Source organism: Dipodomys spectabilis, unplaced genomic scaffold (assembly GCF_019054845.1).
Source record: "Dipodomys spectabilis isolate Male_0828 unplaced genomic scaffold, ASM1905484v1 ptg000773l, whole genome shotgun sequence".
NCBI classification, from domain to species: Eukaryota; Metazoa; Chordata; class Mammalia; order Rodentia; family Heteromyidae; genus Dipodomys; species Dipodomys spectabilis.
This window is the reverse complement of record NW_024871450.1, coordinates 650,189-678,043: the sequence shown is the minus strand read 5'-3', so window position 1 is coordinate 678,043 and position 27,855 is coordinate 650,189. Positions and strand designations below refer to the sequence as shown.

Genomic DNA, 27,855 nt, shown 5'->3' with positions numbered 1-27,855 from the left:
AAAAAAATCATTGCTTATACTTTTGTCATGCTTTTGATCAGCAAGCTTCAAGTGGAAGTTGATTTAAGTCATTATATTTCATAAAGCAGATAAATTGTAAGGTCATTGTTTAGTACTAAGAAGCTTATTATCTTGGTCTTTCCCATATATACACATACATACATATATACGCGTATATATATATATATATACACACACACACATACATACATATATACATATACATGCATGCATGCATGCTGTGTACCCACTCTTACTGAGCTAATGCCTCAGTGTTAACTATTTTTGGAGAATAGTGACAGTACTGGAGGCTTGAATTGAAGACTTCATTCTCATCTAGTTTGCTCGATCAGTTATCTCTCTACAACTTTTGCTTGTTATTTTGAAGATAATCTCAGCCTTTTCAGCTTGAATATTGATTCTTTGGCACTTAGCCCCCTGAGTAGGTACAGTTATAGGCATGAGCCTGTGGTACCTGGGCTCAAAAGGTCTAGTTAATCAAAATTATTAACATTATTTTATATATATGGTAGTTTTCATTTTGCCAGGTAAGAGCTATTGAAGTACCGTTATGAACCCCATGTCATCCCACAGATTTGTATTTGGGTAGGAGGATTTTATTGATTTGTGAAAGGAAAGGAATTGCTCTGCGATATTTGTTATGGTTGTACCTTGGCAGCACTTGGTGCCTGCCTATTTTATAGTAAGAGATTTACTGAGATGGAGCTCAGTAAAGAATGATATTTATTTTTGTGATGCTGAGGATTCTACTCGGCCTTAATAGTCACATGCTCTACTATTGACCTATGTTTCAAGCCCTGTAATGTTTTTGTTTGCTTGTTTTTTGTTTTGTTTTGCTTTTGCTGGTTCTGGGGCTTGAACTCAGGACCTGGATGTCCCTGAGCTCTTTTGCTCAAGGCTAGTGCTCTACTACTTTTGAGCCACAGCATCACTTCTTTTTTTTTTTTTTTTGTGAAAATACTGTACAGAGGGGTTACAATTACATGGGCAAGATAATGAGTACATTTCTTATCAAGCATTGTAGCCTCCTCCTTTGTTTCCCCTAGCATCACTTCTTATAGTGTGTTTTTTTGTGGTTGTTTTGCAGGTCCTGGAGCTTGAACTCAGGGCCTGGGCACTGTACTTGAGCCTCTGTGCTCAAGGCTAGCATTCTACCACTTGAACCACAGCATCACTTCTGGCCTTTTCTGTTTATGTACTGAGGAATAGAGGGCTTCATGCATGCTAGGCAACCACTCTACCACGAAGCCACATTCCCAGTCCTATTTTTATTTTTTTTTTAAATTCGGTCTTGGGGCTTGAACTCTGGGCCTGGGCACTGTTGCACTGTTCAGCGCCTAGTGCTCTACCACTTTGAGCCACAGCACCACTTCCAGTGTTAAGAGTTTCACGGACTTTCCTGCCTAGGCCGGCTTTGAACTGTGCCCTCAGATCTCAGCCTCTTGAGTAGCTAGGATTATAGGTGTGATCTAGCCACCAGCGCCTGGCCTATAGTGTGTTTTGTATGCTTTAGTTTATTCAGTGTTCATTGAAAGTGGATCCGTTTGCTACGTAAATTTTGGAGATTTCATGGATAAAAAATTCATTTTCAGATACTTTGGTCTACTATTTCCTTTGCTAGATGTATTTTCTAATAAATATTTAGCATACTAATATTTTATCTTCACAGGAGTCAATGGTATTTTATCTGCTTATAGTAATTAACCACAACGGGGAAAGGATGAAGGAACATAGATGTACCAAAGGAATTCTGAAATTATTAAGTGAAAGTCTTATCAATCAAAAGTTTTAATCTGTTCTAAGGACTCTTTTATTTTGCTTCATTTCCCTATTCATTAGTATATCGAGTATGGACAACAATCTAGAGATCCACCTGTGAAAATGCAGGGCTCTATCACAACCCCTGGAAGTATTGCACTGGCTCAGGCCCAGGCTCAAGCCCAGGTTCCAGCCAAAGCTCCTCTTGCTGGTCAGGTTAACACTATGGTAACCACCTCAACCACCACCACTGTTGCTAAAACGGTTACAGTCACCAGGCCAACTGGAGTCAGCTTTAAGAAAGACGTGCCAGTAAGTAGGTCTCTTCTCTCTCCCAAGATTTAGTGTAATATATCTAGTAGCGAGCATATATTTTAATTTTATTTTAACCACAAAGACCAGCATTCCTCCTTGTCGGTATCTCCTCCCTCTCATTTCCCAGAGGCAGCCACTATTAACAGTTGGATATAATCCTATTCTTCTGCTACTGCACAGTCATGTCATGTATATCATTTTGTTTGGCTTTTTGTCATCCTGGGGCTTGAACTCAGGGCCTGGGTGCTATCCCTGAACTTCCTTGTGCTCAAAGCTAGCTCTCTATCACTTGAGCACCACTCCACTTCTGGCGTTTTCTGAGTAGTTTATTGGAGATAAGAGTCTCATGGACTTTCTTGCCCCTGCTGGCTTCTACCTCCAATCCTTAGAGCTCAGCCTCAGTAGCTAGGATTACAGGTGTGAACCACCAGCACCCATTTTATACTAACTGATTTTATACAGTCTTCAGGTATTTCCAAGGAAGCATTTCAAGTTACCTCATGTCTTTTATTATTATTACTATTATTTTTTTTAGCCTTCCATCAATACTACAAATATAGATACATTGCTTGTGGCCACAGATCAAACTGAGAGAATTGTGGAGCCCCCAGAAAATATTCAGGAGAAAATTGCTTTTATCTTCAATAATCTCTCACAGTCAAATATGACACAGAAGGTGAGCATGGTAGTATACTTGATAAATGCCTTTTTTCTTTTCTTTATGGTATGAGACATTTATTTTGTCTGTTTTTTAAAATACTGTACAATTGGTGTTGTAATGCATACTTGTAGTGCCAGCTATTAGAAGACTGAAGTGTGAGATTCCCTTGAGCACCGGAGTTTGAGACCAACCCGGGAAAACAAAATGAGACTTCATCTCAAAATAAAAAACTGACTTTTGAAGGTAGAGGTAGAAGAAAGCAAAGGAACTGTGAATCTACAACTAGTGGTTTTATTGACACACATAAATCAAACTATGATTTATATTGTTATGTAGTGAGGTACAGGCTTTTTGAGGAAGGAAACAAAGCTTGATATTATTGTGGAAATAGAAGAATTCATTTTGTTCACTTATCTATAAGTCAATTTCTCTCTAGCAAGTACTCAGGGAGTATTAGGTGGCTAACTGAAGTGAATTTTGTGAAAAGCATGAAGAATAATAGCTGAGAGTATATGCTACTTTAAAATGACTGTTCAACATTAAGCCTAAAGAAAGGAGTTTAAGCAAGTGGAGCTGTGGCTCAAGTTGTAGAGCACTAGCCTTGAGTACAAAAGCTCAGGGGCAGTGCCCAGGCCCTTAGTTAAAGCTCTAGGACTGGCACAGGGGAAAAAACAGAAAAATAAGTGAATTTAAAGATCTAAATACAGTCTGTTATCTCTGAATAATTAGTTGGGAGAAAAAGTTGAGGCCTTCACTCTCCTGTTTTTTTGTTTTTATTTTCATTTTTGTTTTGTTTTTGCCATAGTTGGATTTGAACTCTGCATTGTCTTATTAATCAGGCATTCTGCCACTGAGCCATGTGTCTTACTCTTGTTCTGTATTAGCTAATTTGAAATAGGGTTTCAGGGACTTGTAATGTGGCTTAGGGGTAGAGTGTTTGCATGAAGCCCTGGGTTCAGTTCCTCAGTACTACATAAACAGAAAAAGCCAGAAGTGAGGAAGTGGTGTTGTGATTCAAGTGGTAGCGCTCTAGCTTTGAGCATACAGCAGCTCAAGTCCTGAGTTCAAGGCTCAGAATTGGCAAAAATAAAAATAAAGAAATAGGATTTCACTTTTTTGCCTTTGCTGCAATCCTCCCTGTTTTATGCTTCCTACTGAAGCTGATGGAATCAGCTATACCTATGTTGAATGCAGTATAGTATTTTGTTTTACTCAGGCTAGCATAGAACCACAGTCGTCTTTATTTCAGCTTCCTAAGTTGCTAGGTTGACAGACATCACCACACCTGTTGGTTGAGAAAAGGGTCTCCCCTCCCCTCCCCTCCCCTTTCCTCCTCTTCCCTTCCCTTCCCTATTGGTCATGGGGCTTGAACTCTGGGCTTGGGTACTGTCCCTGTGCTCTTCAGCTCAAGGTGAGCGCACTACTGCTTGAACCACAGCACCACTTCCGGTTTTCTGGTGGTTTATTGGAGATAAGAGTCTCACGGACTTTTCTGCCTAGGCTAGCTTTGAACAGTGATCCTCAGATCTCAGCTTCCTCAGTAGCTAGGATTACAGGTGTGAGCCACCGGTACCCAGTCAGGTTGGCTTTTCTAACTGCAGTCCTACTGATCTCAGCCTCTGAGTAGTTAGGATTTGTGGGAACCACTGCACATGGCTTAATTTTCTGTTTTGAAAAAAAGTCAGATTTACAGATGATGATGGTTACTTTTTCTTTTTTTTGATTGGTCTGGGGCTTGAACTCAGGGCCTGGGAGCTGTCCTTGTCCTTCAGTGCTCTAGCTCAAGGTTGGCCCTCTACCACTTTGAGCTACAGTGCCATTTCCAGTTTTTGAGTGGCGAACTGGAGATAAGAGTCTGCCTGGCTGACTTTGAACTGAGATCCTCAGATCTCAGTCTCCTTAGTAGTTGAGATTACAGGTGTGTACCACTGGTGCCCAGCCTCTTTGTTTCTGAGTTTTTTGGTGTGTGCAAGACCAGGACCTTTAACTCAGTTTCTGCTGCCTTATGCCTTATGCCTTATGCTCTACCACCTAGGCCACACCTCCAGTGTTAATATAGGTGAGTTTTGGAGATGGAAATTTAGATAACGAGTTTTGGGGTGGATTTGTTAATGGCAAACTAGACAGTAATATGAGATTAGGTGAAGGTGTGTTAATGGCGTGGACTGTATGTTTTATAATTTTAATGTTAAAAGTGATTTATTGATGTAATAGTTGAAATTGTGAGTGATTAACACAAGCTGAGAATTGACCGTATATTATAATAGAGCATAATACTATAATGCATAGCATCAATTGTCATAGGAAAAACAAAGGTTGGTGCTTAGTCTTGTGTTATAAAATGATTTATAGAATCCAAACCTTATGCAATGTTAGTATAATTCTATGCTGTATATGTCTTGTTAATTGGCTAGGTTGAAGAACTAAAAGAAACCGTGAAGGAAGAATTTATGCCTTGGGTTTCACAGTATCTGGTTATGAAGAGAGTCAGTATTGAGCCAAACTTTCACAGCCTATATTCAAACTTCCTTGATACACTGAAGAATCCTGAATTTAATAAGATGGTTCTGAATGAAACCTACAGAAATATCAAAGTAAGAGTTATTTCTTGTATTTCCTTTAATTATTGGTTTAAACTGGAAAATACTTAACATTTAGCTATTCCTATATTGTTATAGTAAAGGTCTATGGAAATTGCTCTAGGTTTTGCTTCAAATGTAGACCTAAATTTCAAAAAGATTAATCTTATAGGCATTTGTGTTTTTTATATTGGATGTAATTATTCTAAATTTTTCATTTTCCCTTGATTTTAGAATTTCATTATCTGTTACACATAACAATAGCATATTACTTTACATATTCTATCTGGCATCACTGTTTCTGTTTCCCCATTCTGGAATTTATTTGCAGTATGATCTTAGTTCTCCACTTTTTTTGGTGCTGTTCTTGGGGCTCAAACTCAGGGTCTGGGCACTAATGCTGAACTACTTTGCTGAAGGCTCTAGTACTCTACAACTTGAACCACAGCTCCACTTTTGGCTTTTTAGTTGTTAAGAGGAGATTGGAGTTTCATGGACTTTACTGCCCAGGCTGGTTTCAAACCTCGATCCTCAGATCTCAGACTCTGGAGTAGCTAGGATTAATTAGGCATCAGCCACTGGCACGTAGCTAAGGGTTTTTAATTTCTAAGTCACTTTTTAGAAGGAAAAAAAAATTTTTTTTAAGTACAAACTAGTATACAATTGTCAATCACTGGGCTGGGAAGGTGGCTCAGTGGTAGAGTGCTTGCCTTGCATGCATGAGGCCCTGGGTTCGATTCCTCAGCACCACATAAGCACAAAGAAAAAAGCCGGGGGCTGGGAAGGTGGCTCAGTGGTAGAGTGCTTGCCTTGCATGCCAGAGGCCCTGGGTTTGATTCCTCAGCACCACATAAGAAAAAAAGCCGGAAGTGGCGCTGTGGCTCAAGTGGTAGAGTGCTAGCCTTGAGCTGAAGAGCTGAGGGACAGTGCCCAGGCCCAGAGTTAGGCCCCACGACCGGACCCAAAAAAAAAAGAAAGAAAAAAGCCGGAAGTGGCGCTGTGGCTCAAGTGGTAGAGTGCCAGCCTTGAGCTGAAGAACTGAGGGATAGGCCCCACGACCGGACTCCAAAAAAAAAACAAAAAACAATTGTCAATCACTATTTGTTGAGTGACTTGGGATTGTATTAGAAACCAGCACTATATTTAAACCTATGATGAGATTTTCCTCATTCTTGGTTACGCTGTAGTGCAAAAGAATTCCTGGCTCTTTCTGTTGCACAGCTGATATGTGACATTCAGTTGTTGCATTGTGGAGTTAAGGGACATGAAATCTTTAGCTTTTATTATCTGGTAGTAAGGATAGTCATGTATCAGAAAGTTCCTACCGGGGCTGAGGTAAAATTTAAGATCTTGGTTGTTTGTTCATTCATTCACTCATTTGTATTAGAGATCATACTTGGCGCCCTCACATTTTAAGCACACACTCAACCACTATAGCTATATCTCCAGCCCCTTAAAAGACTTACTATTAAAAATGCCACTGTTGGGCCGGGAAGATGGCTTGGTGGTAGAGTGCTTGCTTTAAATGCATGGGGCCCTGGGTTCAATTCCTCAGCACCAAATAAGCAAAAAAGGCCAGAAGTGGCACTGTGGCTCAAGTGGTAGAGCACTAGTCTTGAGCTGAAGAGCGGAGGGACAGCGCCCAGTGGACCCACAGTGGACCCCCACTCCCCCCAAAAAAGCCACTGTTTTCTGTTGAACAAAGCAAAATAATAGGTCATATGTAACAATTACTTTGGGCATGTTGTTGGAAATAATGGCTAAAAAAAAAAGAACAAATAATAAAATTCTCAAACATTGAATCGAGAATTTTCTTAAATTTATTGTCATTTCTTTTTTGATTTTATACTATTTTAGGTGCTCCTAACCTCTGATAAAGCTGCAGCCAATTTTTCAGATCGTTCTTTGCTGAAGAATTTGGGACATTGGCTGGGAATGATCACATTAGCTAAAAATAAGCCCATCTTACATACTGTGAGTTTCAGCTGAAGATTTATGTACAGTTTGAAAATATTCATACAGTGTATTATATCTAAACATCTCGACTTTGTGGGGTTATTTTAATGATTACTTTGGGTTTTTTTTGTAAGATTTTGGCCTATTTTGAATTCCTGTTTTTCTACCTATGATCTAACAGTATGCTACTGGCTATAGGAAAGCCAACAAGTTGTAATGTTATTTACTGCTTCCTTTTTCTAATGCAAGATTCTGATACTATATTGATTCGTATTTGGAGAAGAAGCTCTGTGAGATGCCTTTCCTTGTATAATTTTTGAATGCTTTATCTTGAACTTTATTTTTGGGTAGTAGATACCACCAAGTCTTGAAAATATCTTTTTTTCCTAGGATTTGGATGTGAAATCTTTGCTGCTAGAGGCTTATGTTAAAGGACAGCAAGAATTGCTATATGTAGTGCCCTTTGTTGCCAAAGTCTTAGAGTCCAGCATTCGTAGTGTGGTAAGTGGATTTTAATATTTATTGGTGACCGATTTTTGAATTGTTCCAAGAGACTATAGCTGAAGTTGGTTATGGGGCTTGAACTCTGGGTCTGGGTGCTGTCCTTCAGCTCAAGGCTAGTGCTCTACCAGTTGAGCCACAGCACCACTTCCAGTTTTGTGAGTGGTTTATTGGAGATAAGAGTCTCATGGACTTTCCTGCTGAGCTGGCTTTGAACCGAGATCCTCAGATCTCAGCCTTCTGAGTAGCTAGGATTACAGGCATGAGACACCAGCACCTGGCTGCAAATATTTTTAACCTTCACAAGGCAAATTGTCATTATCATGGTCTATAGTGTGTGTGAATTCTATGAGCTTTGACAGTACTGTCTCTTCCGCATGGGGTAATAATGTACATTTCTTTTGCTTAGTGTAAACTGTTCCCTCTTAACCTCTTTCTGTCCCTCCCTCTCATCACTGCCATTGAGTTGCTTACTTCATTTTCATCAATGTCCATGCAGCTAATGGGCCCCTCTGTTGTATATTTTCCCATTTCTCTCTGATTCTGTGCCCTCCTAGTTATCCTCAGGCATGCACGCACATGCGCGTGTGCCCATACCTACACCCACACCATATATGTGGTCAAGAACATGGAGTCATTTAAAAATGATACAACAAATTAAGTAGAGATCCTTTGTTTCTTGAGTCCTTGCATTTTGGTTTTAACACTCGCATATTAGGGAGACCATGTGCTGTTTGTTTCTCTGCTCAAGGCTTACTTCACTCAAAATGATTTGTTCTAGCTCCATCCATTTCCCTGAGAATGCCATTATCTGTCCTTTCTTTTTTTATTTTTTATTATTATTATTTTTTTTTTTTTTGGTCAGCCGTGGGGCTTGAACTCTGGGCCTGGGCGCTGTCCTTCAGCTCAAGGCGAGCGCTCTACCACTTGACCTAGTGTCACTTCCGGTTTTCTGGTGGTTTATTGGAGATAGGAGTCTCACGGTCTCTCCTGCCCGGGCTGGCTTTGAACCGCGATCCTCAGATCTCAGCCTCCTGAGTAGCTAGGATTACAGGCGTGAGCCACCAGTGCCCGGCTCATCCTTTCTAATGGCTACATAATATTTCATTGTATGTAGGTACCACAGTTTTTGGATCCATTCATCTGTAGTGGATCATCTGGGTGGTTTCCATATCCTGGCTATTGTGAACAGTGCTGCAGTGAACATGGAGATGCATGTGTACTTGTATCCTGGTTCCTGTTGCTCAGGGTAGATGCCTAGTAGTGGTATGACTGGGTCATAGGGGAGGTCTATATTTAGCTTTCTGAGGACCCTCCAGACCGCTTTCCAAAGTGGTTGTATAAGTGTACATTCCCACTAGCAATGCAGTAGGGTTCCTCTTCTCCGCATCCTCACCAGCATTTGTCATTGGCTGAATTTAAAATATGGGCTATTCTGACTGGGGTAAGGTAGTATCTCAGGGTTGTTTTTATTTGCATTTCCTTTACAGCCTGGGATGATGAACATTTTTCCTCATGTGTTTCTTTGCCATTTTTATCTCTTCTTCTGAGAAGTCTCTCTTTAGCTCCCTTGCTCATTTAGTGATTGCTTTGTTTTGGGATTGTTAAGGCATAATATCATGCTATCTGCAAATAGGGATAGTTTAATTTGTCCCTTCCCTGTGTGGATCGTTTTAATGTCCTTTTCTTGCCTTATTGTTTTGGCTAAGGATTCCAGAAGTATATTGAAGAGGAGTGGAGAGAGTAGGCATCCTTCCTTGTTCTTGATTTTAGTTTTTCCCCATTTAGTATATTGGCTATTGGTCTGTCCTGTATGGCTTTAATTGTTTTAAGGAATGTTCCTTCTATTCCTATTTTCTCCAGAATTTTTAATATGAATGGATGTTGTATTTTAATCAAAGGCCTTTTCCATGTCAATGGAGTTAAACATGTGGTTTTTGATCTTGGCTCATTTTTCCTTTTTTTCCCGATCATGGGGCTTGAATCCTGGGCCTGGGCACTGTCCCTTAGCTCTTCAGCTCAAGGCTAGCTGTCTACCACTGGAGTCACAGCGCCACTTCTGGTTTTCTAGTGGTTTATTGGAGATGAGAGTCTCATGGACTTTCTTGCTCGGGCTGGCTTTGAACTGTGATTCTCAGATCTTAGTCTCCTGAGTAGCTCAGATTACAGGAGCCACTGGCACCGGATGTTTGTTGTAATTTTTCCTGTGGCATCCCTGATCTTATTGATTTGGGTCTCCTCTCTTTTTAGTTAATTTTGCCAAAGGTCTGTTGATTTTGATTTTTTTTTTTCAAAAGACCAGCTTTTTGTTTTATTTATAGTTTTCTTAGTCTCTGTTTCGTTTATTTCAGCTCTTATTTTGGTTATCTTGCTCCATCTAGTAACTTTGGATTCTATTTTCTTGCTTTTCTAGACATTTTAGTTGCATCATGAGATTATTTACTTGTTCTGTCTCTGTTTTCTTGATGTGTGCACTGAGAGCAATGAATTTGCTTCTTTGGACTGCTTTTGCTATGTCTCAAAGGTTACTTTGTGATGTATATTCATTTTCATTGAATTGTAGGACTTGTAAATTTCTTCTGTGACCCAGGTGTTCTTTAGAAGTGTGCTGCTGTTCAATTTCCATGTATTTGAGAATTAGCTTGATTTCACTAAGATTGGATAGAATACAGGGGATTATGTTGATCCTCTTGTATTCGTTTAAATTCTTTATGAATTATGATCTGTTTTGGAGAGAGTTCCATGAGCTGCTGAGAAGAATGTATTGGGTTGTTTTTTGGTGGAAAACTCTGTAGATGTCAATTAAGTCCATTTGAGATATGGCATCATTTAATTTGGCGGCACCTTTGCCAAACCTCTGGTTGGTACACCTGTTCTTTGGTGAGTGGAGTATTAAAGTCTCCTAGTATTGTTGTATTTGGAGCTAGTTTTCCCTGCAAGTCTGAGAATATTTGCTTAACATATTTGGGTGCCCCAATGTTTGGAGAGTATAAATTGATGATAGTGATAATCCTCTTCTTGGGTTGTTCCCTGTATTAATGTCCTTCTTTGTCTTTTTGTATTTTAATGAAAAGTTTATTTTGTAAGATATCAGGATACCAACTCCTGCCTTCTTGCTGGGACATTTGCATGGTAGATCTTCCTCCATCCTACCCTGGGAGTTTGTTTTTATCTTTGGCTATGAGATGGGTCCCTTGAAGACAGCAAATAGATGGATCTTGTTTTCTGATCCAACCTGCAGTTCTTTTTCTTTTGATTGGTAAATTGAGTCTATTAATATTAATGGGGATTATAGAGAGGTTCATTGTGTTCCTGTCGTTTTCCTGCTTTCATAAGTTTTTTTTCTTTCCCTTCTTCCTGTGCTTACTAAGTTGGTCTTCTAGTGATAACTGTCTGATGTGGATCCCTGATCTATCTATCTATCTATCTATCTATCTATCTATCTATCTATCTATCTATCTATCTATCTATCTATCTATCTATCTATCTATCGTGTTTTTCGGATTGTATTCCCTTTCTTAAGAATTCATTTAGGTTTTTTTTTTTTTTTTGTCAGTCCTGGGGCCTGAACTCCAGGCTAGCACTCTACCACTTGAGCCACAGCGCCACTTCCAGCAAGCACTCTACCACTGAGCCACCTTCCCAGCCCCCTTTTGACATATGTTGAGTTGTTTTTTTCTATATCTGACTTTTATTTCCAGTTGCTGCATTTTGTCTTTGGTACCTGATACTCTATTTTCTGTTTCATTCACTCTGTTAACTATGGTTTGCATGGAGGAAATTGAACCATTTATGATTTCTATGTCGGTTCTCAAAGTTTTAATTTTGTCTTTTTGCAGGGGGGGAGGGGGGGCGGGAGTCGGTCTTTGGGCTTGAACTCTGGGCCTGGACACTATCCCTCAGCTCTTCGGCTCAAGGCCGAAGTGGCACTACAGCACTACTTCCGGTTTTCTAGTGGTTATTGGAGATAAGAGTCTCACAGACTTTACTGCCTGGGCTGGCTTTGAACTGTGATCCTCAGATCTCAGCCTCCTGAGTAGCTAGGATTACCGGCGTGAGCCACCGGTGCCTGGCTAATTTTAATGAGATGTGTACTGCACTTTTGTGTGTGTGGCCTAGGGCACTGTCCCCGAGCTCTTCAGCTCAAGGCTAGCACTCTACCACTTGAGCCACAGAGCTACTTCTGGCTTTTCTGTTTATATGGTGCTTGAAGAATGGAACCTGGGCTTCATGCATGCAAGACAAGCACTCTACCACTGAGCCACCTTCCTAGTCTCTGCACCTGTTTTTGTATCTGTATTTCTCTGGTTATTTGCCTTTTTGCTTGGGGAAATGGAGCATTGGAACTTGAACTCTCTATTTGGTTGGAGAGAGCTATAGTGTTTACCTACTGTTCTGTCACCATCTTGGGTCTGTCCTAGCCTAAATTCTTACTCACATAAAGCCCATCCCTCCATCCCTCCATCCATAGACAGTTCTAGGACTTGAACCAAAGCTTTTTGCATTTGGTAGTACTATATACTTGAGCCAGGCCTTCAGTCTACTTCAGTCTGTTTTGTTTAGTGACATTTAGGTTTAATGTGAGAAGGTAAGTGAAATTATAAGACTGAATCTAACAAATGGGTTTTATGTTTTGGCATTTTTCTGAAATGAGGAGGTTAAGAATTTTATATAGTTGTAAGCATTAAATGTTTAACCATTTTACACTGAAGGTTGATTTTTGGAGCCAGCTTAACATTGTCAAATTTCTTCAGGTTTTTAGGCCACCAAACCCCTGGACAATGGCCATTATGAATGTATTGGCAGAGCTACACCAGGAACATGACTTAAAGGTAAATGTAATGCTGTTTCATCCTTTGGAACAATCTCTGCCTTTATGTTACTGAAATTTACAGTAAAGGCAGACTATTTGGAGTTATTAGCTAGATTGAGAGTAGAGTATGCTGTCAGTAAAACTAAACTTTTCATTCTAAAGTTCTAATTAAAATACTGGCCTTAATGCAGTTAAACTTGAAGTTTGAAATTGAGGTGCTCTGCAAGAACCTTGCATTAGACATCAATGAGCTGAAACCTGGAAACCTATTAAAAGATAAAGATCGCCTGAAAAATTTAGATGAGCAACTTTCTGCTCCAAAGAAAGATGTCAAGCAGCCAGAAGAACTCCCTCCAATCACAACAACAAGTAAGGGTGACAATCAGTTTTTTTAACCAGAGTGTTTTCATTTTTAAATGGTATATCCCAATGTATGTAGCAAATTATAATTACTGCAATAGTGTGTTGGCATGTTATGTACATTTTTGTAAGCCTTCTGAATTAAGAAAAAGTTATTTCTACATATAGTCTGACCTTACTACATTCCATCCTAGAAATCTATGCTAAAATTGTAGCTAAATGTGGCTTAACTGTTCTATGAGCCTTCACCTAGTCTATCTCTTCTCTTGAAGTTTTATAAATATTTGCATGACAAGATAGACTGCTTTGTCCCTCAGAACCACGGTTTACCAGATGGCACATACGTACCAGATACAAGTGCTGGCAGAACATTATTTATCTTCATTAAAAATAGCATCATTGGCCAAGCGCCAGTGGTTCACACCTGTAATCCTACCTACTCACGTGGGTGAGATCTGAGGATCATGATTGGAAGCCATCCTGGACAGAAAAGTTCCTATGAAACTCTTACATTCAGTTAGCTACTCAGAAAAACAAAAACAAACCAAAAAAAAAGGGAAGGGAAATTGTGGCTCAGAGTGATAGAGAGCAAAAAAAGCTCAGAGCAAAAAAGCTCAGAGACAACACCTAGGCCCCAGTTTAATCCCACCACCACCAAACAAAGAAAAGAGAGAATAGGACTGTTGTGACTGGACACCAAGATGTTGATTGGTGTGAAATTTGGGGTAGAATAAACCAGCCTGTTTTCTTCTGCAGCTAGGAATCTTTAGCTAAACCTAAGAAGAGACTAGGTGGAAGTAGACCCCTGTAGTACAAACCAAACTGATAAAGCTTGGGTCACCTAATGTAGTTTGGCCCTTCAATTGATTTCTGTGCTATGAGGCACTACCACTAACAAAGGGGTACATACTTTGTTCACATCTTTTTTTTTTTTTTTGGGTCCAGTCATGGGCCTGCACTCTGGGCCTGGACGCTGTCCCTCAGCTCTTCAGCTCAAGGCTTGCGCTCTACCACTTGAGCCACAGCACCACTTGGGGCTTTTTTTTCCCCCCTTCTGCTTATGTGGTGCTGAGGAATCGAACCCAGGGCCTCATGCATGCAAGGCAAGCACTCTACCACTAAGCCACCTTTCCAGCCCATTCCATCTTAAATAGAATAACAGAATTTACTTTTTTCCCCCTTTGGTGTCAGTAATGGAACTTGAACTCAGGGTATGGGGTACTATCTCTGAGCTTTTTCACTCAAGGCTGGTACTCTGCCATTAGCCACAGCTTCACTTCTGGCTTCTTGGTACGTTATTGGACGTAAGTCTCTAGCTTTAAACCATGATTCTTAGATGTCAGCCTCTTACGTAGCTAGGATTTATAGATGTGAGCCACCAGTGCCCCACCAGAATTTTTTTCAGAATGAGAAAGGTGAGACCTAAATGTCACTTGGTAAGACATAAATCGGTTTGTTTCATTAGATAACCAGACTTAGATGAGAGGTTAATATCTTTTATTATAAAAATAAACAAATATGCTCTTTTTAACCTTTACATTTAGCAACTTCTACAACACCAGCTACCAGCACTACTTGTACAGCCACAGTTCCACCACAGCCACAGTACAGCTACCATGACATCAATGTCTATTCCCTTGCAGGGCTGGCACCACACATTACTCTAAACCCAACAGTAAGTAAACACTATTCCATCCTCCCTATTAATTACTAGTTTGTGACAAAGTTAACTATTTGGTCACCTTCCCTTCCTCTTCCTTCTATTCTCTGCATTACTGTTAACAAGTTAGATCTGTAAAGGCTATGTAGTATAGTTGGAATTTTTTTTCCTTGCTCTTAGAATTGGTGTAAATAAATAATTAATGCTATTCTTATCCCAACTCATGGTAATTAAGTCATGGTAAGAAAATCACAATCGTGGGCTGGGAAGGTGGCTCAGTGGTAGAGTGCTTGCCTTGCATGCATGAGGCCCTGGGTTCGATTCCTCAGCACCACATAAGCAAAAAGAAAAAAGCCGGAAGTGGTGCTGTGGCTCAAGTGGTAGAGCGCAAGCCTTGAGCTGAAGAGCTGAGGGACAGCGCCCAGGCCCAGAGTTCAGGCCCCCATGACCCGACCCAAAAAAGAAAAAGAAAGTCACAATCTCAGGTTTACCTTACACAGGTCAAAAGAGCCCTAATGTATGTCATAGCCTTTTGCTTTTACTTTCATTAACCTCACTTTGGCCTGTATTAGACTTTTTTTGGGATGGAGGGACAAATAGCCAGAAGCAAGCTGATCTTAGTATATAAAATTTCCAGGCCAGTGTCATGAAGTGGGATTTAGTTCTTTTAGTTACGTTATGTTGGCTTGTTTCTAAAAGGCTGTCAAATCTAAATTCAAATAATGTCTTATAAATTTCCTTTTTTATGTTTAGTTTTTTTCTTTTTTCTTTTTTTTTTTCTTTTTGCTTATGTGGTGCTGAGGAATCAAACCCAGGGCCTCAGGCATGCAAGGCAAGCGCTCTACCACTGAGCCACCTTCCCAGCCCTGCTTAGTATTTGGTCTGTATATCCAAGGCTGTTATTGTTTGTTGTCCACAGTCTGTTCTGCTTAATTCTCCTTTTTTCTTTTTTTTTTTTTTGAGGCAAGATTAAGCCCAGGCTGGCTTTAAACTTACCACCCTCTTTGTCTCAGCTTCATAAGTGCTATAATTATATGTCCTATTACACCCAGCTTAACATTTGTTTAATTCATAACCATGTGGTTGGAGTTCTCACTATTGGATTTTCACAAACATAAAATGTTCACAGAAAAAGGAGTACTTTTGTATTGAAGACTTGGGACTGGGAATGTGGCTTGGTGGTAGAATGTTTGCCTAGCATGCATGAATCCCTGGGTTTGATTCCTCCGTACCACATAAGCAGAAAAATCCAGAAGTGGTGCTGTGTCTGAAATGTTAGAGTGCTAGCTTTGAACACAGAGATGCTCAGGGACAGAGTACAGGCCTTGAGTTTAAGCCCCTGGACCGGCCAAAAAAAAAAAGGACTTGGCAGTTTTTCTTTACATGTTGTCCTGGTCTTGCTACAATTAGCATGTGCAAAAGAAATCATTAACTTTTCCCCTGTTCTCCCTTCTGTAGGTGTAGTAACAGTATCCCCATGATTCCTCTTTGAATTTTGCCCAGTGTTTGAATAATTGGTGTTCATTATGAGTTTTAAAAATTCTGGGGCTAGACTGTGGCTTAGTGGTAGAGTGCTTGCCTAGCATGCCTGAAGCCCTGGGTTCAATACCCCTCAGTACCACATAAACAGAAAAATCTGGAAGTGGCGCTGTGACTCATAATGGCAGAGTGCCACTATGAGCTTTTGCTTGAGCAAAAACTAGCTCAGAGACAGTGCCCAGGCCCTGAGTTTAAGCCCCAGAATAGGCCCCACCAAAAAAAAAAAAAGATACCCTAGTGAATGTAGGGCATTGCTTATTCCCGAGATAGAAGATCAGAAAGTCTTTTAGTGGGCGCTGTAAAAGGTTTCTAATTTCAGGAACTATTTGTGTAGCAATATTAGTTTTTTGAGCTAATCAAGAAGTGCTTTGTAACATGTACTTTAGCTATCTATAATTGTAACTCAGCAAGTTATGTCTGTAGCACATAATACATATTTTAATCATTTGCCTGTTAGATGTAACTTCATTTAAAAAAAGCAAAAATACTATCACGGCTCACAGGCTACGCTAACTAAATACTTTTTCCTCTATATAATGTTTCTTGACATTTTCCTTGCTTAATTTGTTGATTTAGTAGAAATATGTAGCTTCTGTTAACTTTGAAGTAATTCCAGAATTGTGTGATTGCTAATAAAAATTGAATTGCCTTATTTAAACAAGCAGTTGACTTTCTTTATGTTTGTGTGCCAGATTCCCTTGTTCCAGGCCCATCCACAGTTGAAACAGTGTGTGCGTCAAGCAATCGAACGGGCTGTCCAGGAACTGGTTCATCCTGTGGTGGATCGGTCAATTAAGATCGCCATGACTACTTGTGAGCAAATAGTCAGGAAAGATTTTGCCCTGGATTCGGAGGAATCTCGAATGCGAATAGCAGCGCATCACATGATGCGTAACTTGACCGCTGGGATGGCTATGATTACTTGCAGGGAACCTTTGCTGATGAGCATATCTACAAACCTAAAAAACAGTTTTGCCTCAGCTCTTCGGGTAAGTTGGTTATTTATTTGGTATAAAACTGTTTTCTGCCAGGCACTGGTGCTCACACCTGTAATCCTAGCTACTCAGGAGGCTGTTAAAAGCCAACCTGGGCAGAAAAGTCAATGAGACTTACCTCTATTTAAACACCAGAAAACCAGGAGTGACACTGTGGTTGAAAGTGGTAAAGTGCTAGCCTTGAGTAAGAGTGCTCAGGGACAGTTCCCAGGCCCTGAATTCAAGCCCCATGACTTACAAAACCCCCAAAACTCACTACTTAACTTCCAGAATTTTCTTTGCCTTTGGCCCTGAGAATTACTTTTTAACTGTTTTTTGGTCTTGTTCTGTGTGTGTATGCCAGTATTAGAGCTAAAACTCAGGGTCTCACACTTATTTGCTTAAGCTGGTTTGCTACCACATCTCTTCTGGCTTTTTGCTGGTTAATCAAAGAGAATCACTCTCACAAATTTTCTGCTTAGGCTGGCTTTGAACCATGGTTCTCAAATCACAGCCTCTTGAGCAGGTAGGATTACAGACGAGCCACCAGTAGTGCCCAGCAACCTCATAGTCTTAAAATATATTTAAAGTAGTTGGAGTAGGACAGTAAAGAATGTTTTTTTGCCGGTCATGGGGCTTGTACTCTGGGCCTGGGCTCTGTCCCTCAGCTTTTCAGCTTAAGGCTAGCGCTCTACCACTTGAGCCACAGTGCCACTTCTGGTTTTCTGAATGGTTTATTGGAAATAAAGAGTTATGGACTTTCCTGCCTGGGCTGGCTTTGAAACGTGATCCTTAGATCTCAGCCTCCTGAGTAGCTAGCATTACAGGCGTGAGCCACTGACACTGGGCTTAAAGAATGTTTTGAAGTGATTTTATTTTGCATACATTATCATAGCACATTTTGGTAAAAACAACTGGGAGTATTTTTGAGTCTCAGATGTCATGGGAAATAATTCTTTTGTTTGCTAAGTTTCTGTTTTCATATTGTTAACCATGTTCATAACCAATAAAATGTTTAGTGTCACAGCTCATTCATAACTATCACAAAAATTGAAATTTATTCATTGAATGTATCACATTCCCCATTATCCAACTTGAACATTTTTCTTTCCTATTTTTCTGTACCAAATAGACTGCATCCCCACAACAAAGAGAAATGATGGACCAAGCAGCTGCTCAATTAGCTCAGGACAATTGTGAATTAGCTTGTTGTTTTATTCAGAAGACTGCAGTAGAAAAAGCAGGCCCAGAGATGGACAAGAGATTAGCAACTGTAAGTACATATCATTTTCTTTTGGCTGGAGGTGTTTTGGTAATTTAAGAAAATGCCTCATAACAAGAACCTCAGTGACTTTTTTTTATTTCCAGGAATTTGAGCTGAGAAAACATGCTAGGCAAGAAGGGCGAAGATACTGTGATCCTGTTGTATTAACATACCAAGCTGAGCGGATGCCAGAACAGATCAGGCTGAAAGTGAGAACTTGGGGCATTCTCTGTTCATGCAGCCTTCCCCTGTACCCAGTTTGTTAGTATTGGCTGGATCTGTTCACGGATACCTGGACAGTAGGACTAAATGTTTCTGAGAGAGCGTCTTATCCTAGTAGCACTTTCATTTTAAAAGTGCCTGTGGAACAGGCACAGAACTAGCCTTGGCTCTTCCATTCCACAGTCATGAAAGCTGTGCCTCTAAGCTTTCACTTTTGTTTCCCAACTTGGACTTCTCTCGACATATGTTCTGATATTTATGCTTTTATTGACAGTTGCTTATTGCTCCCAACATGATGATGAGGGATCTAATACTATTTCTTGGCACCAAGGGAGAATTTCATGGCCTTATCTGAGACAATCTTCAGTGACTTTATAAGTGAGGGTACTCTTGAGAAGGAAATGGGAAACCCTCTTCTGCACTGTTGTGGCCATCAGTTTATGCCCACCATATATAGTTATGATGGCTTTTGTCAGAACTCTTGGACCCACCCCTGTTCAAACATCAGCTTTCAAAAACTTTTACTCTGATTTTATGGATTCTGTTAAATTAGGCTTTTCTTTTTTAAGGTTGGTGGTGTGGACCCAAAGCAGCTGGCTGTTTATGAAGAGTTCGCACGAAATGTGCCTGGCTTCTTGCCTACAAATGACCTAAGTCAGCCTACAGGATTTTTAGCTCAGCCCATGAAGGTAAAATACTTCACTTGGATTAAATTGGGTGTTTGTGAAGTGTTATCTAAATGTATCAGCTAATATATCACTATTCCTGGAAGCTTAAGTTACAGGGAGAACATGATTATAGTTATTGTACTCTTTGTATCAGCTACAGTGACATATAGAGTTGTTGGTTTTGTTTGTAAGCTATACTGGGGCTTGAACTTAGGCTCTTGCTCAGCTTTTTCATGCAGAGCTGATTCTCTACTCCTTGAGCTATACCTCCAGTCTGGCATTTTACTAGTTAATTAGAGATAAAAGTTTCATGACTTGTCTGCTTGGTATGTCTTTGAACTGAGATCCTGAGATCTTAGCTTCCCAAATAACCACTAACATCTAGCTTATATTTAGGATTTTTGGTTTGCGTAGTTAAATCCATGAAACTTATCTGACTTAAATGTTCTGATGAGTTAGAGGAAATTTGACTGCCTGTTTCTCTTTTGTAATGGATTTTCTAAAAATTTGCATGTAATTTACACACATAAGTTGAAAACACACCCTTTCATCCTCCTCTCTTCTAATATTCCAAGTACATGCTACTGTATTTGTCTCATTTATATTACAGAAATGTTCTCTGACCATAATATAAGCATTAAAATCAGGAAATTCAACACTTTATTCCCATCTAAGTCCTCAATGACTTTTTACCAAGTTGTCAGGTAATGTTTTATAGAAGACCTGTTTGAAGACCACACATTTCATTTAGGTGTTATTTTTTAGAAATCTCTAAATTCCTCATCTTTCTCATCCTTGCCACTTTTGAAGATTATAAACAAGCTATTTTCTAGAATGGCCTGATTTGAGTTTTGTCAGTGTGTTCTCATGACTATACTTAATGTTTTGTATTTATATTCCTACCAGTACCATACCATTATTACAGCTATTACTTTGTGGGCTTTTAAATTTTTGTTTGTTTTTTGTTTTTATTGTTTGTTTTCCTTTGGTGGGTTGTGGGGCCTAAACTCTGGGCCTGGGTGCTGTTCTTCAGCACAAGGCTAGTGCTTGAGCCACAGTGCCACTTCCAGCTTTTTGTGCTTTTGTGGTGCTGAGGAATTGAACCCAGGGCCTCATACATACAAGACAAGCACTCTTATCACTGACCCACCTTTCTAGCCCACAGCTATTACTTTGTGTATGTCATGCTGATGACCCACCTAGAGTATGCCAGGCAACCAACCACTACCACTGTTCTACATCTCAAACCTTCCGGTGTATAGTGTATACACTTACGATAAGGAATATCACTGATATAGTGTTCTTGCTATGTTTAGCCAAGCTTTGGCAGTTGCTCTGAGTACTGTAATTTTCAGGACTTAGAACACAGTCTTAAACTGTACTTACTTTATGCCACCAATGGCGTAAAGTCTTTTATTTTTTGGTAAGAATTTTTTTTTTTTATTGTGTCCTCCTCAGTCTTTTCATTGATGCTATAATTTGATTGCTTGATTATGTGGTACCTGCCAGCTTTCTGTTCTCAAACATCCCTACTCCTCAGCTTGCCTTGTACCACTCTACTTCATAGCATTTCATAGCTCAGGAAGCAAGCCTGGAAAAGGCCCTCTCTGTTTTGATGAAAAAGCAAAAAGAGCAGCTGGGTGCCAGTGGCTCATTCCTACAACAACAACAACAAAGTAAAGGGAGCAAACAAGCTTACAGACCTTTAATGAAAAAAAACCCTAATTTTTTTTTTCTTAACTATTTCCTTCTGTAACACAGCAAGCTTGGGCAACAGATGATGTAGCTCAAATTTATGATAAGTGCATTACAGAACTGGAGCAGCACTTACATGCTATACCACCAACTTTGGCTATGAACCCTCAAGCCCAGGCTCTTCGAAGTCTTTTGGAAGTTGTAGTGTTATCACGGAATTCTCGGGATGCTATAGCTGCTCTTGGATTACTCCAGAAGGTTGGTTCTTGATATTGCTTATAGAAGAAGAAAAACTAGGTTTGTAGATTTTGAGTTACCTGCACCCTTGTCTACATACTTAGGAAATTATTGTTAAGACTAAATAAAATTACCTAGAGCTGTATAAGTAGGTGTTTTTTGTTTTTGTTTTATTTTGTCTTGGGTAGAAGAATATAGTTATGACAAAGGGAAATTTTTTTTTTACCTTAAGAGAACATTTTCTTGGAAATAAGATTATTGAATGATCTCTGAAGGACAGCTTGAAGGTTTGATGGAAAAATTGTCATGTGTTTGAGGAATGGTTCTGGGTGTGGGTAGAGCCTTGTATTTAGACTATGAAGAGGCTAAAGACAGTGGAAAACTCAGGTAGAACTGAGAGTGAATCTTATTTCCAGCTGTTAAGTCCACTAAATAGAGTAAGCAGATTTGTTACATGGCAGCCATGGGGAGACAACACTTAAATAAATTTTAAGCCACCTTCAGGGTATCAACATGAGTATATATTTAAATGGACACGGGCAAAGAAGTATGCACAGTTATGAGTCCTTGTCACAAATTGGGCCTGGATGACCATTATCTTGGGCCTTTGTTTTGGGAAGAGTTCTGGAGAAGTTTGGTATTACCTGATGGTTGATCAGTCCTGAGGAAATTGTATTGTTCTTTAGGTCCTACTAAAGTTGTTGATGAATGGTAAGTCCTGTCCTTCCTCAACTCCAAGGTGATTGCAAGGGAACTGCAAAGATTTAGAACAAAGATGCATAAAAAATGGAAGCAGTTACGCCAGGATTTTCTCTAGTCCAGCAAAAGTGCCTTTAAATACTTCTTACAGAGATAGCCATTTTGAAACTGTAGAAAGTGGATATTCTCATTGAGGTTTGGTGTCTAGCTTTCCTAATTGAGCTGGGTACTGTTCTAAACACTTTTGTTTTGTCCATAGGCTGTTGAGGGCTTATTAGATGCCACAAGTGGTGCTGATGCTGACCTACTGCTGCGTTACCGAGAGTGCCACCTCTTAGTACTCAAAGCTCTGCAGGATGGCAGGGCATATGGATCTCCATGGTGCAACAAACAGATCACAAGGTTGGTGAGGGCCTTCATGTTTTACCACTAAGCTACACCCCCAGCCTTCCAGCTGTTTAGAAACTAAGTCATTCCTAATTGAAACAAATTTCCACCAAATAAAATGAATCTTTTTTGTTTTATATAGTATGGTTTGGAATCTGAGTAAAATCCTCACTTTTCTTAGGTGCCTAATTGAATGTCGAGATGAATATAAATACAATGTGGAGGCAGTGGAGTTGTTAATACGAAATCATTTGGTAAACATGCAACAGTATGACCTTCACCTAGCTCAGGTATGGAAGAATTTACTTTAGCTGACCAAAGAAGTCAGGAAGTGTTTTCATCTGTTTTCTCTCTTATATTGTGTTTTCTGTGTTGCCAGTCAATGGAGAATGGTCTAAACTACATGGCCGTGGCATTTGCTATGCAGTTGGTAAAAATCCTGCTGGTGGATGAAAGGAGTGTTGCCCATGTTACTGAGGCAGATCTGTTTCACACCATTGAAACTCTCATGAGGATTAATGCTCATTCCAGAGGCAATGCTCCAGAAGGGTGAGGATGAAATACTTTGATAACCCTGTGTATTCAGCATTCTCCTGAAAGATTTAGAAATGAATGTACAGACTTATTAGTATTACTTATAACTGCTTTATCAATAGTGTATAACTTCAGTTAGGCCTTATATTGCCTTTGGAAATATGAAAGCTTAACTAACTGCCAGGTCTTTCTGGTATAGAATAGTATGTAGTGACTTCTAAGTTGGTGTCAGAATCCTCTTCTGCCTTGGTTTTGCCACTTAAAAAGTTGCTAATTTTAGGCAAATAGACTTAACCTTTCTAGGCCTGTTTTTAAAATAAAATGGAAGCAAATTCTCAAACAGCTGTTGAAAAATTTAAAAGTACAGCAGTGAATGAAAGATAAGCAGTAAATGGATTACTTATTAATTGGCTATCAGCTTCGCTTCAGTGGATAAGTTTTTGGTGAAGTAGCTTAACTAAAGCCAAGTCATTTGTATATATTATGTTCTCATAAGTAGGTAGATACAAAGAGACTGGAAATGCTGAAGTGATGAAGTGTTGTTTCTGTTAAGTAATTAAGTTGTCCAACTGTATCTGAAATTACAACTGTGAGTAGACTGATTTTCACTCTGGATTTACCATATTAGATTGCCCCAGCTGATGGAAGTAGTACGATCCAACTATGAAGCAATGATTGATCGTGCTCACGGAGGCCCCAACTTTATGATGCATTCTGGGATCTCTCAAGCCTCAGAGTATGATGACCCTCCAGGCCTGAGGGAGAAGGCAGAGTATCTTCTAAGGGAATGGGTGAATCTCTACCATTCAGCAGCAGCTGGCCGTGACAGTACCAAAGCTTTCTCTGCGTTTGTTGGACAGGTAGAGCTTTTGGAAAGAAAGGTGCTTTTTATTCAACATTAAGTAGGGTGTGATACCTCCAGTATTAAAGCTCAGCATTATATACTTGTGATCAGTTACCTCCATACTCATGCAAGCCAAAAATACAAGACCATCGTGCTCTTTTAAATTCATACAGCCTGTGTTTTCTTAGCATTGATCAAAACAGTGAAGTTTGCATTCCCTGAGCTCACATTAGTCCTATTTATCACATTCCACTTGCACAGAGGCAATATACAATGGGTTATATAATAATGGGTTGAATAATAAAGGTGAAAAAATAATTTTATTGGCAGGATAATCAGTAATGATAGGTTATAAGCTAATAAGATTCTTACAGATTATGTTTAAAAGATACAATAGTTGCCACTGGTAGCTCACACCTGAAATCCTAGCTACTGAGATGTTAGAAAAGTCCCATTGTGACTTTTATCTCCAATTAACCACTCAAAAACTGGAAGTGGAGCTGTGGCTCAAAGTGATTAGAGTGCTGGCCTTGGGCAAAAGAGCTCAAGGACAGGCCCAGGCCCCAAGTTCAAGCCAACAACAACAAACCAACAACAACAACAAAAAAGAACAAAATTAAAAACTTAAACACTGGGCTGGGAAGGTGGCTCAGTGGTAGAGTGCTTGCCTTGCATGCCTGAGGCCCTGGGTTCAATTCCTCAGCACCACATAAGAAAAAAGCCGGAAGTGGCGCTGTGGCTCAAGTGGTAAGGCGCTAGCCTTGAGCTGAAGAGCTGAGGGACAGCGCCCAGACCCAGAGTTCAGGCCCCACAACTGTACCCAAAAAAAAAAAAAAAAAAACTTAAACACTTAAATAGTGTATCGTATTATTATGTTTGCTAATTTTAGTAGCTGGCTACCGAAAAATAGCAGTATACTCTTAGAAAACAGCGTTCAGAGCTGGGCACCAGTGGTTCACGCCTGTAATCCTAGCTACTCAGGAGGCTGAGATCTGAGGGTCACAGTTCTAAGCCAGCCTGGACAGGAAAGTCTGTGAAACTCTTATCTCCAACAAACCACTAGAAAACCAGAAGTGATGCTGTGGCTCAAGCAGTAGAGAGCTCACTTTGAGCTGAGCGCCCAAGCCCAGAGTTCAAGCCCCACGACTGACACACACACAAAAAAACAAAACAGCCTTCAGTTTTCCTGCTCATTAAATTTAATGCAAATAGAGGCTTGAAGGCATGGCTCAAGTGGTAGACTGCTAGTCAGTGAGTGAAAGCATTAGGTACTGAGTTCAAGTCCAGTTCTCAGACTTTAAAAATCTTTTGATGTTTCGGGTACTGGTGGCTCATGCCAATAAATCTAGCTACTCAGGATGCTGAGATCTGAGGATCACAGTTCAAAGCCAGCCTGAGCAGGAAAGTTTGTTGAGTCTCTTATCTCCAATTAACAACCAGAAACTGAAATTGGCGCTGTGATTCAAAGTTGTAGAATGCTAGCCTTAAGCAAAAGGAGCTCAGGGACACAGCACAGGCTCAGTGCTCAAACCCACAATAAGTCTCCCCCCTCTTCCCCACCCCTAAAAAATATTGATGCACACAGCACAGGCTCAGTGCTCAAACCCACAATAAGTCTCCCCCCTCTTCTCCACCCCTAAAAAATGTTGATGCAAAATTGGAGTTTGAGTTCAAGTATATGGAATCAAGCCCCTGGTGTTGCAAGAGTAATAAATAAATAGGATGAACAGAAGAAAATACAGGAAGATAGCCATAGTACCATTTAGTACTCTACTTTTGGTTATCATTGACTGCTTTCAGGAACTTCATGGTATAAAAACAATAGTTATTGTGTCCTCATGGTAATAAATGATAACCCTTGCCCTTGAAATGACTTTAAAAATTAGCTTATATTACTTATATGGGAGCAGAGGAGAGTTATTGTTACATTTGCACACATTGACACATTACATTCACACATTGACTATATTCCAGTCAAGTTCACCCCCTCTATCTTGAATTGGCCTTTGAATTTCTTTTTAAATGTTATAACATTATAATAACAAGTATTATAAATATTATAGTTGTTCAGGGTAATATATCTGCTTATTAACATTTCTCTCAGCTGAACCCAAAACTTGGGTTGTTAGAGAAAGATTGTTAATTTGGATCTATTTTCAAATACATGTCAGTGATAAGATCTGATTTGAATTCTAGAAGTTGCTATATACTGCATTTGCTTTTCAAGATAAATGATAAAATTAGTAAACTATTTCTCTACTAAAAAAATCTTTAAAACATCCTATTGAAAAGCTTTTACTGAACATTTTTAGTTTTGACATATCTGAGTGGAAAATTTTTAAATCAACTGGGTTTTGTGATCATTGCTATTTCATGGGTATGGATGTGGCTTCTGTCTCAGCTCTTCCTGTTGCGTTGTTTGCTCTCGTTGTAATTTTCTTGAGAAAGAATGTATCACACTTCTGTGGTTCCTTTTGCTCTGTGTTGTATTCCATGCCTTCGCGCATATTAGATATTCAAGGCTTTGTGTTAGGCTTGCTTGGCTAGCACTGTAAGCAGTTGAGGCATTGCTGGCTTTACAATTTGATCCTCTCAGTTTCAGCATCCTGAGTAGTTAGGATTGCAGGCATGAGCCACCAGCACGTGGCTGTTCTGGTTATTTTGAGATAGTGTCTTGCTTTCTACCCAAGCTGGCCTGGGCTGCAGCCCTCTTTATGCTCCCCATTATTGCTGTGAAGGATAGGCATGTATTACCTCCTAGACTTTTCCTTGAAAATGTTTTTTGCGTGGACTGGCCTCAAACTGATCGTCCTGATCTCTGCCTTCCCAGGGTAAAGGAAGATGTGAACCACTGGTTGGCTAGCCTTTCCCCCTTTCTTTTACTGACTTTCTGTCTTGGCATTGGGATACATTGTTAGCAGGCTTGGGTTAGTTTAGCTGTTTTATTGGTTATAAATTGCATTAAAATTTCTAAAGTAATCCTCACAATTTTTCTCAAGGTTTGATTTGATTTTTGTTGACTTCTTTCTTTACCCTTAATGCACTTTCCTGTTGTCATCTGCTGACTGGCTTTTCTGCTCTGACTTACTTATGTCATATAATTTATACTTTCCTCCTTATATTGTATTGTATTATAACAGTTTTAGTACATTTTAAAATTGCGAGTCATAATCTGAATATTTTCATTTAGTACCTGTTTTTTGTATAAATCAGTGCTTTTTCTAAGGGTGGCTAGTTGATTTCAAAAACTCTTGTAACTGTTTAAGCAAAAGAAACTATTTATTGGGTGCAGTGGCTCACATCTATAATCCTAGCTACTCAAAGAGGCTAAAATTTGAGGATCATGATTTGAAGCCAGTCCTGGCAAGAAAGTCCCTGAGACTCTTACCTCCAACTAACCACCATAAAGCCAGAACTGGAGCTGTGGCTCAAGTAGTAAAGTGTTAGTCTTGAGCAAAAAAGCTTAGGGACAGCATGTAGGCCCAGAGTTAAAGCCCCAGGATGGGCACACACACACAAAAGTATACCTTATTTCTGTGAGAAGTAAAATACATATAGTTAAGTTTCTTCCTGAGACAAAAGATACTTTGTCCAGAGTATCTTATGACCTAAACAGTTACTAAAGGATGATTTTATTTGCATATTTTTCTAAATTATTTGAAGATACTCTCATTCTCTGTTCTCCATAAAACTGGAGGAAGTGTGTCATGGTTCCTTAATGGAGAAGCCCTCCTCCTAAATGACATTTTTTTTTAATATAGTAAGAATTAGAAATGGTTACCATAGGAATAAACAAGAGAATGTATCTTAAGTATGAAAGTTGAGGCATACAAAGTTAATTTGTACATATTATCTCATTGTGCTTCTATACTTTTGTTCCCCATGGTAGATGCATCAGCAAGGAATACTGAAGACTGATGACCTCATAACAAGATTTTTTCGTTTGTGCACTGAAATGTGTGTTGAAATCAGTTACCGTGCTCAGGCTGAGCAGCAGCACAATCCTGCTGCTAATCCCACCATGATCCGAGCCAAGTGTTATCACAATCTAGATGCCTTTGTACGACTCATTGCACTGTTAGTGAAGCACTCAGGGGAGGCTACCAATACTGTCACAAAGATTAATCTGCTGAACAAGGTCTGAAATCCTTTATTGTCTTTGTCTTTG

At 39.7% G+C, this 27,855-nt stretch overlaps 1 protein-coding gene and 1 non-coding gene across 8 annotated transcripts in view; both read left to right on the top strand.

Moving 5' to 3' along the window:
* Cnot1 (CCR4-NOT transcription complex subunit 1) overlaps positions 1-27,855 on the top strand; it is an 80,657-nt gene that overhangs the window by 42,966 nt on the left and 9,836 nt on the right. For 4 of the 7 annotated variants that reach the window (XM_042672849.1, XM_042672846.1, XM_042672847.1 and 1 more), the window contains exons 22-39: positions 1,861-2,091; positions 2,630-2,770; positions 5,170-5,349; positions 7,192-7,308; positions 7,681-7,791; positions 12,546-12,623; positions 12,796-12,973; positions 14,509-14,639; positions 16,856-17,152; positions 18,270-18,410; positions 18,506-18,610; positions 19,193-19,312; positions 21,053-21,244; positions 22,182-22,324; positions 22,491-22,599; positions 22,689-22,858; positions 23,472-23,724; positions 27,577-27,825. In XM_042672849.1, coding sequence (XP_042528783.1) covers positions 1,861-2,091; positions 2,630-2,770; positions 5,170-5,349; positions 7,192-7,308; positions 7,681-7,791; positions 12,546-12,623; positions 12,796-12,973; positions 14,509-14,639; positions 16,856-17,152; positions 18,270-18,410; positions 18,506-18,610; positions 19,193-19,312; positions 21,053-21,244; positions 22,182-22,324; positions 22,491-22,599; positions 22,689-22,858; positions 23,472-23,724; positions 27,577-27,825 — 2,946 coding nt within the window. The remainder of the gene's footprint in view (positions 1-1,860; positions 2,092-2,629; positions 2,771-5,169; positions 5,350-7,191; positions 7,309-7,680; positions 7,792-12,545; positions 12,624-12,795; positions 12,974-14,508; positions 14,640-16,855; positions 17,153-18,269; positions 18,411-18,505; positions 18,611-19,192; positions 19,313-21,052; positions 21,245-22,181; positions 22,325-22,490; positions 22,600-22,688; positions 22,859-23,471; positions 23,725-27,576; positions 27,826-27,855) is intronic. The other 3 variants (XM_042672851.1, XM_042672852.1, XM_042672850.1) reach the window with 1 other exon arrangement.
* Positions 6,468-6,602, top strand: LOC122102247. The gene has a single exon (XR_006146474.1). It is a non-coding gene; the product is annotated as a small nucleolar RNA SNORA46 (small nucleolar RNA).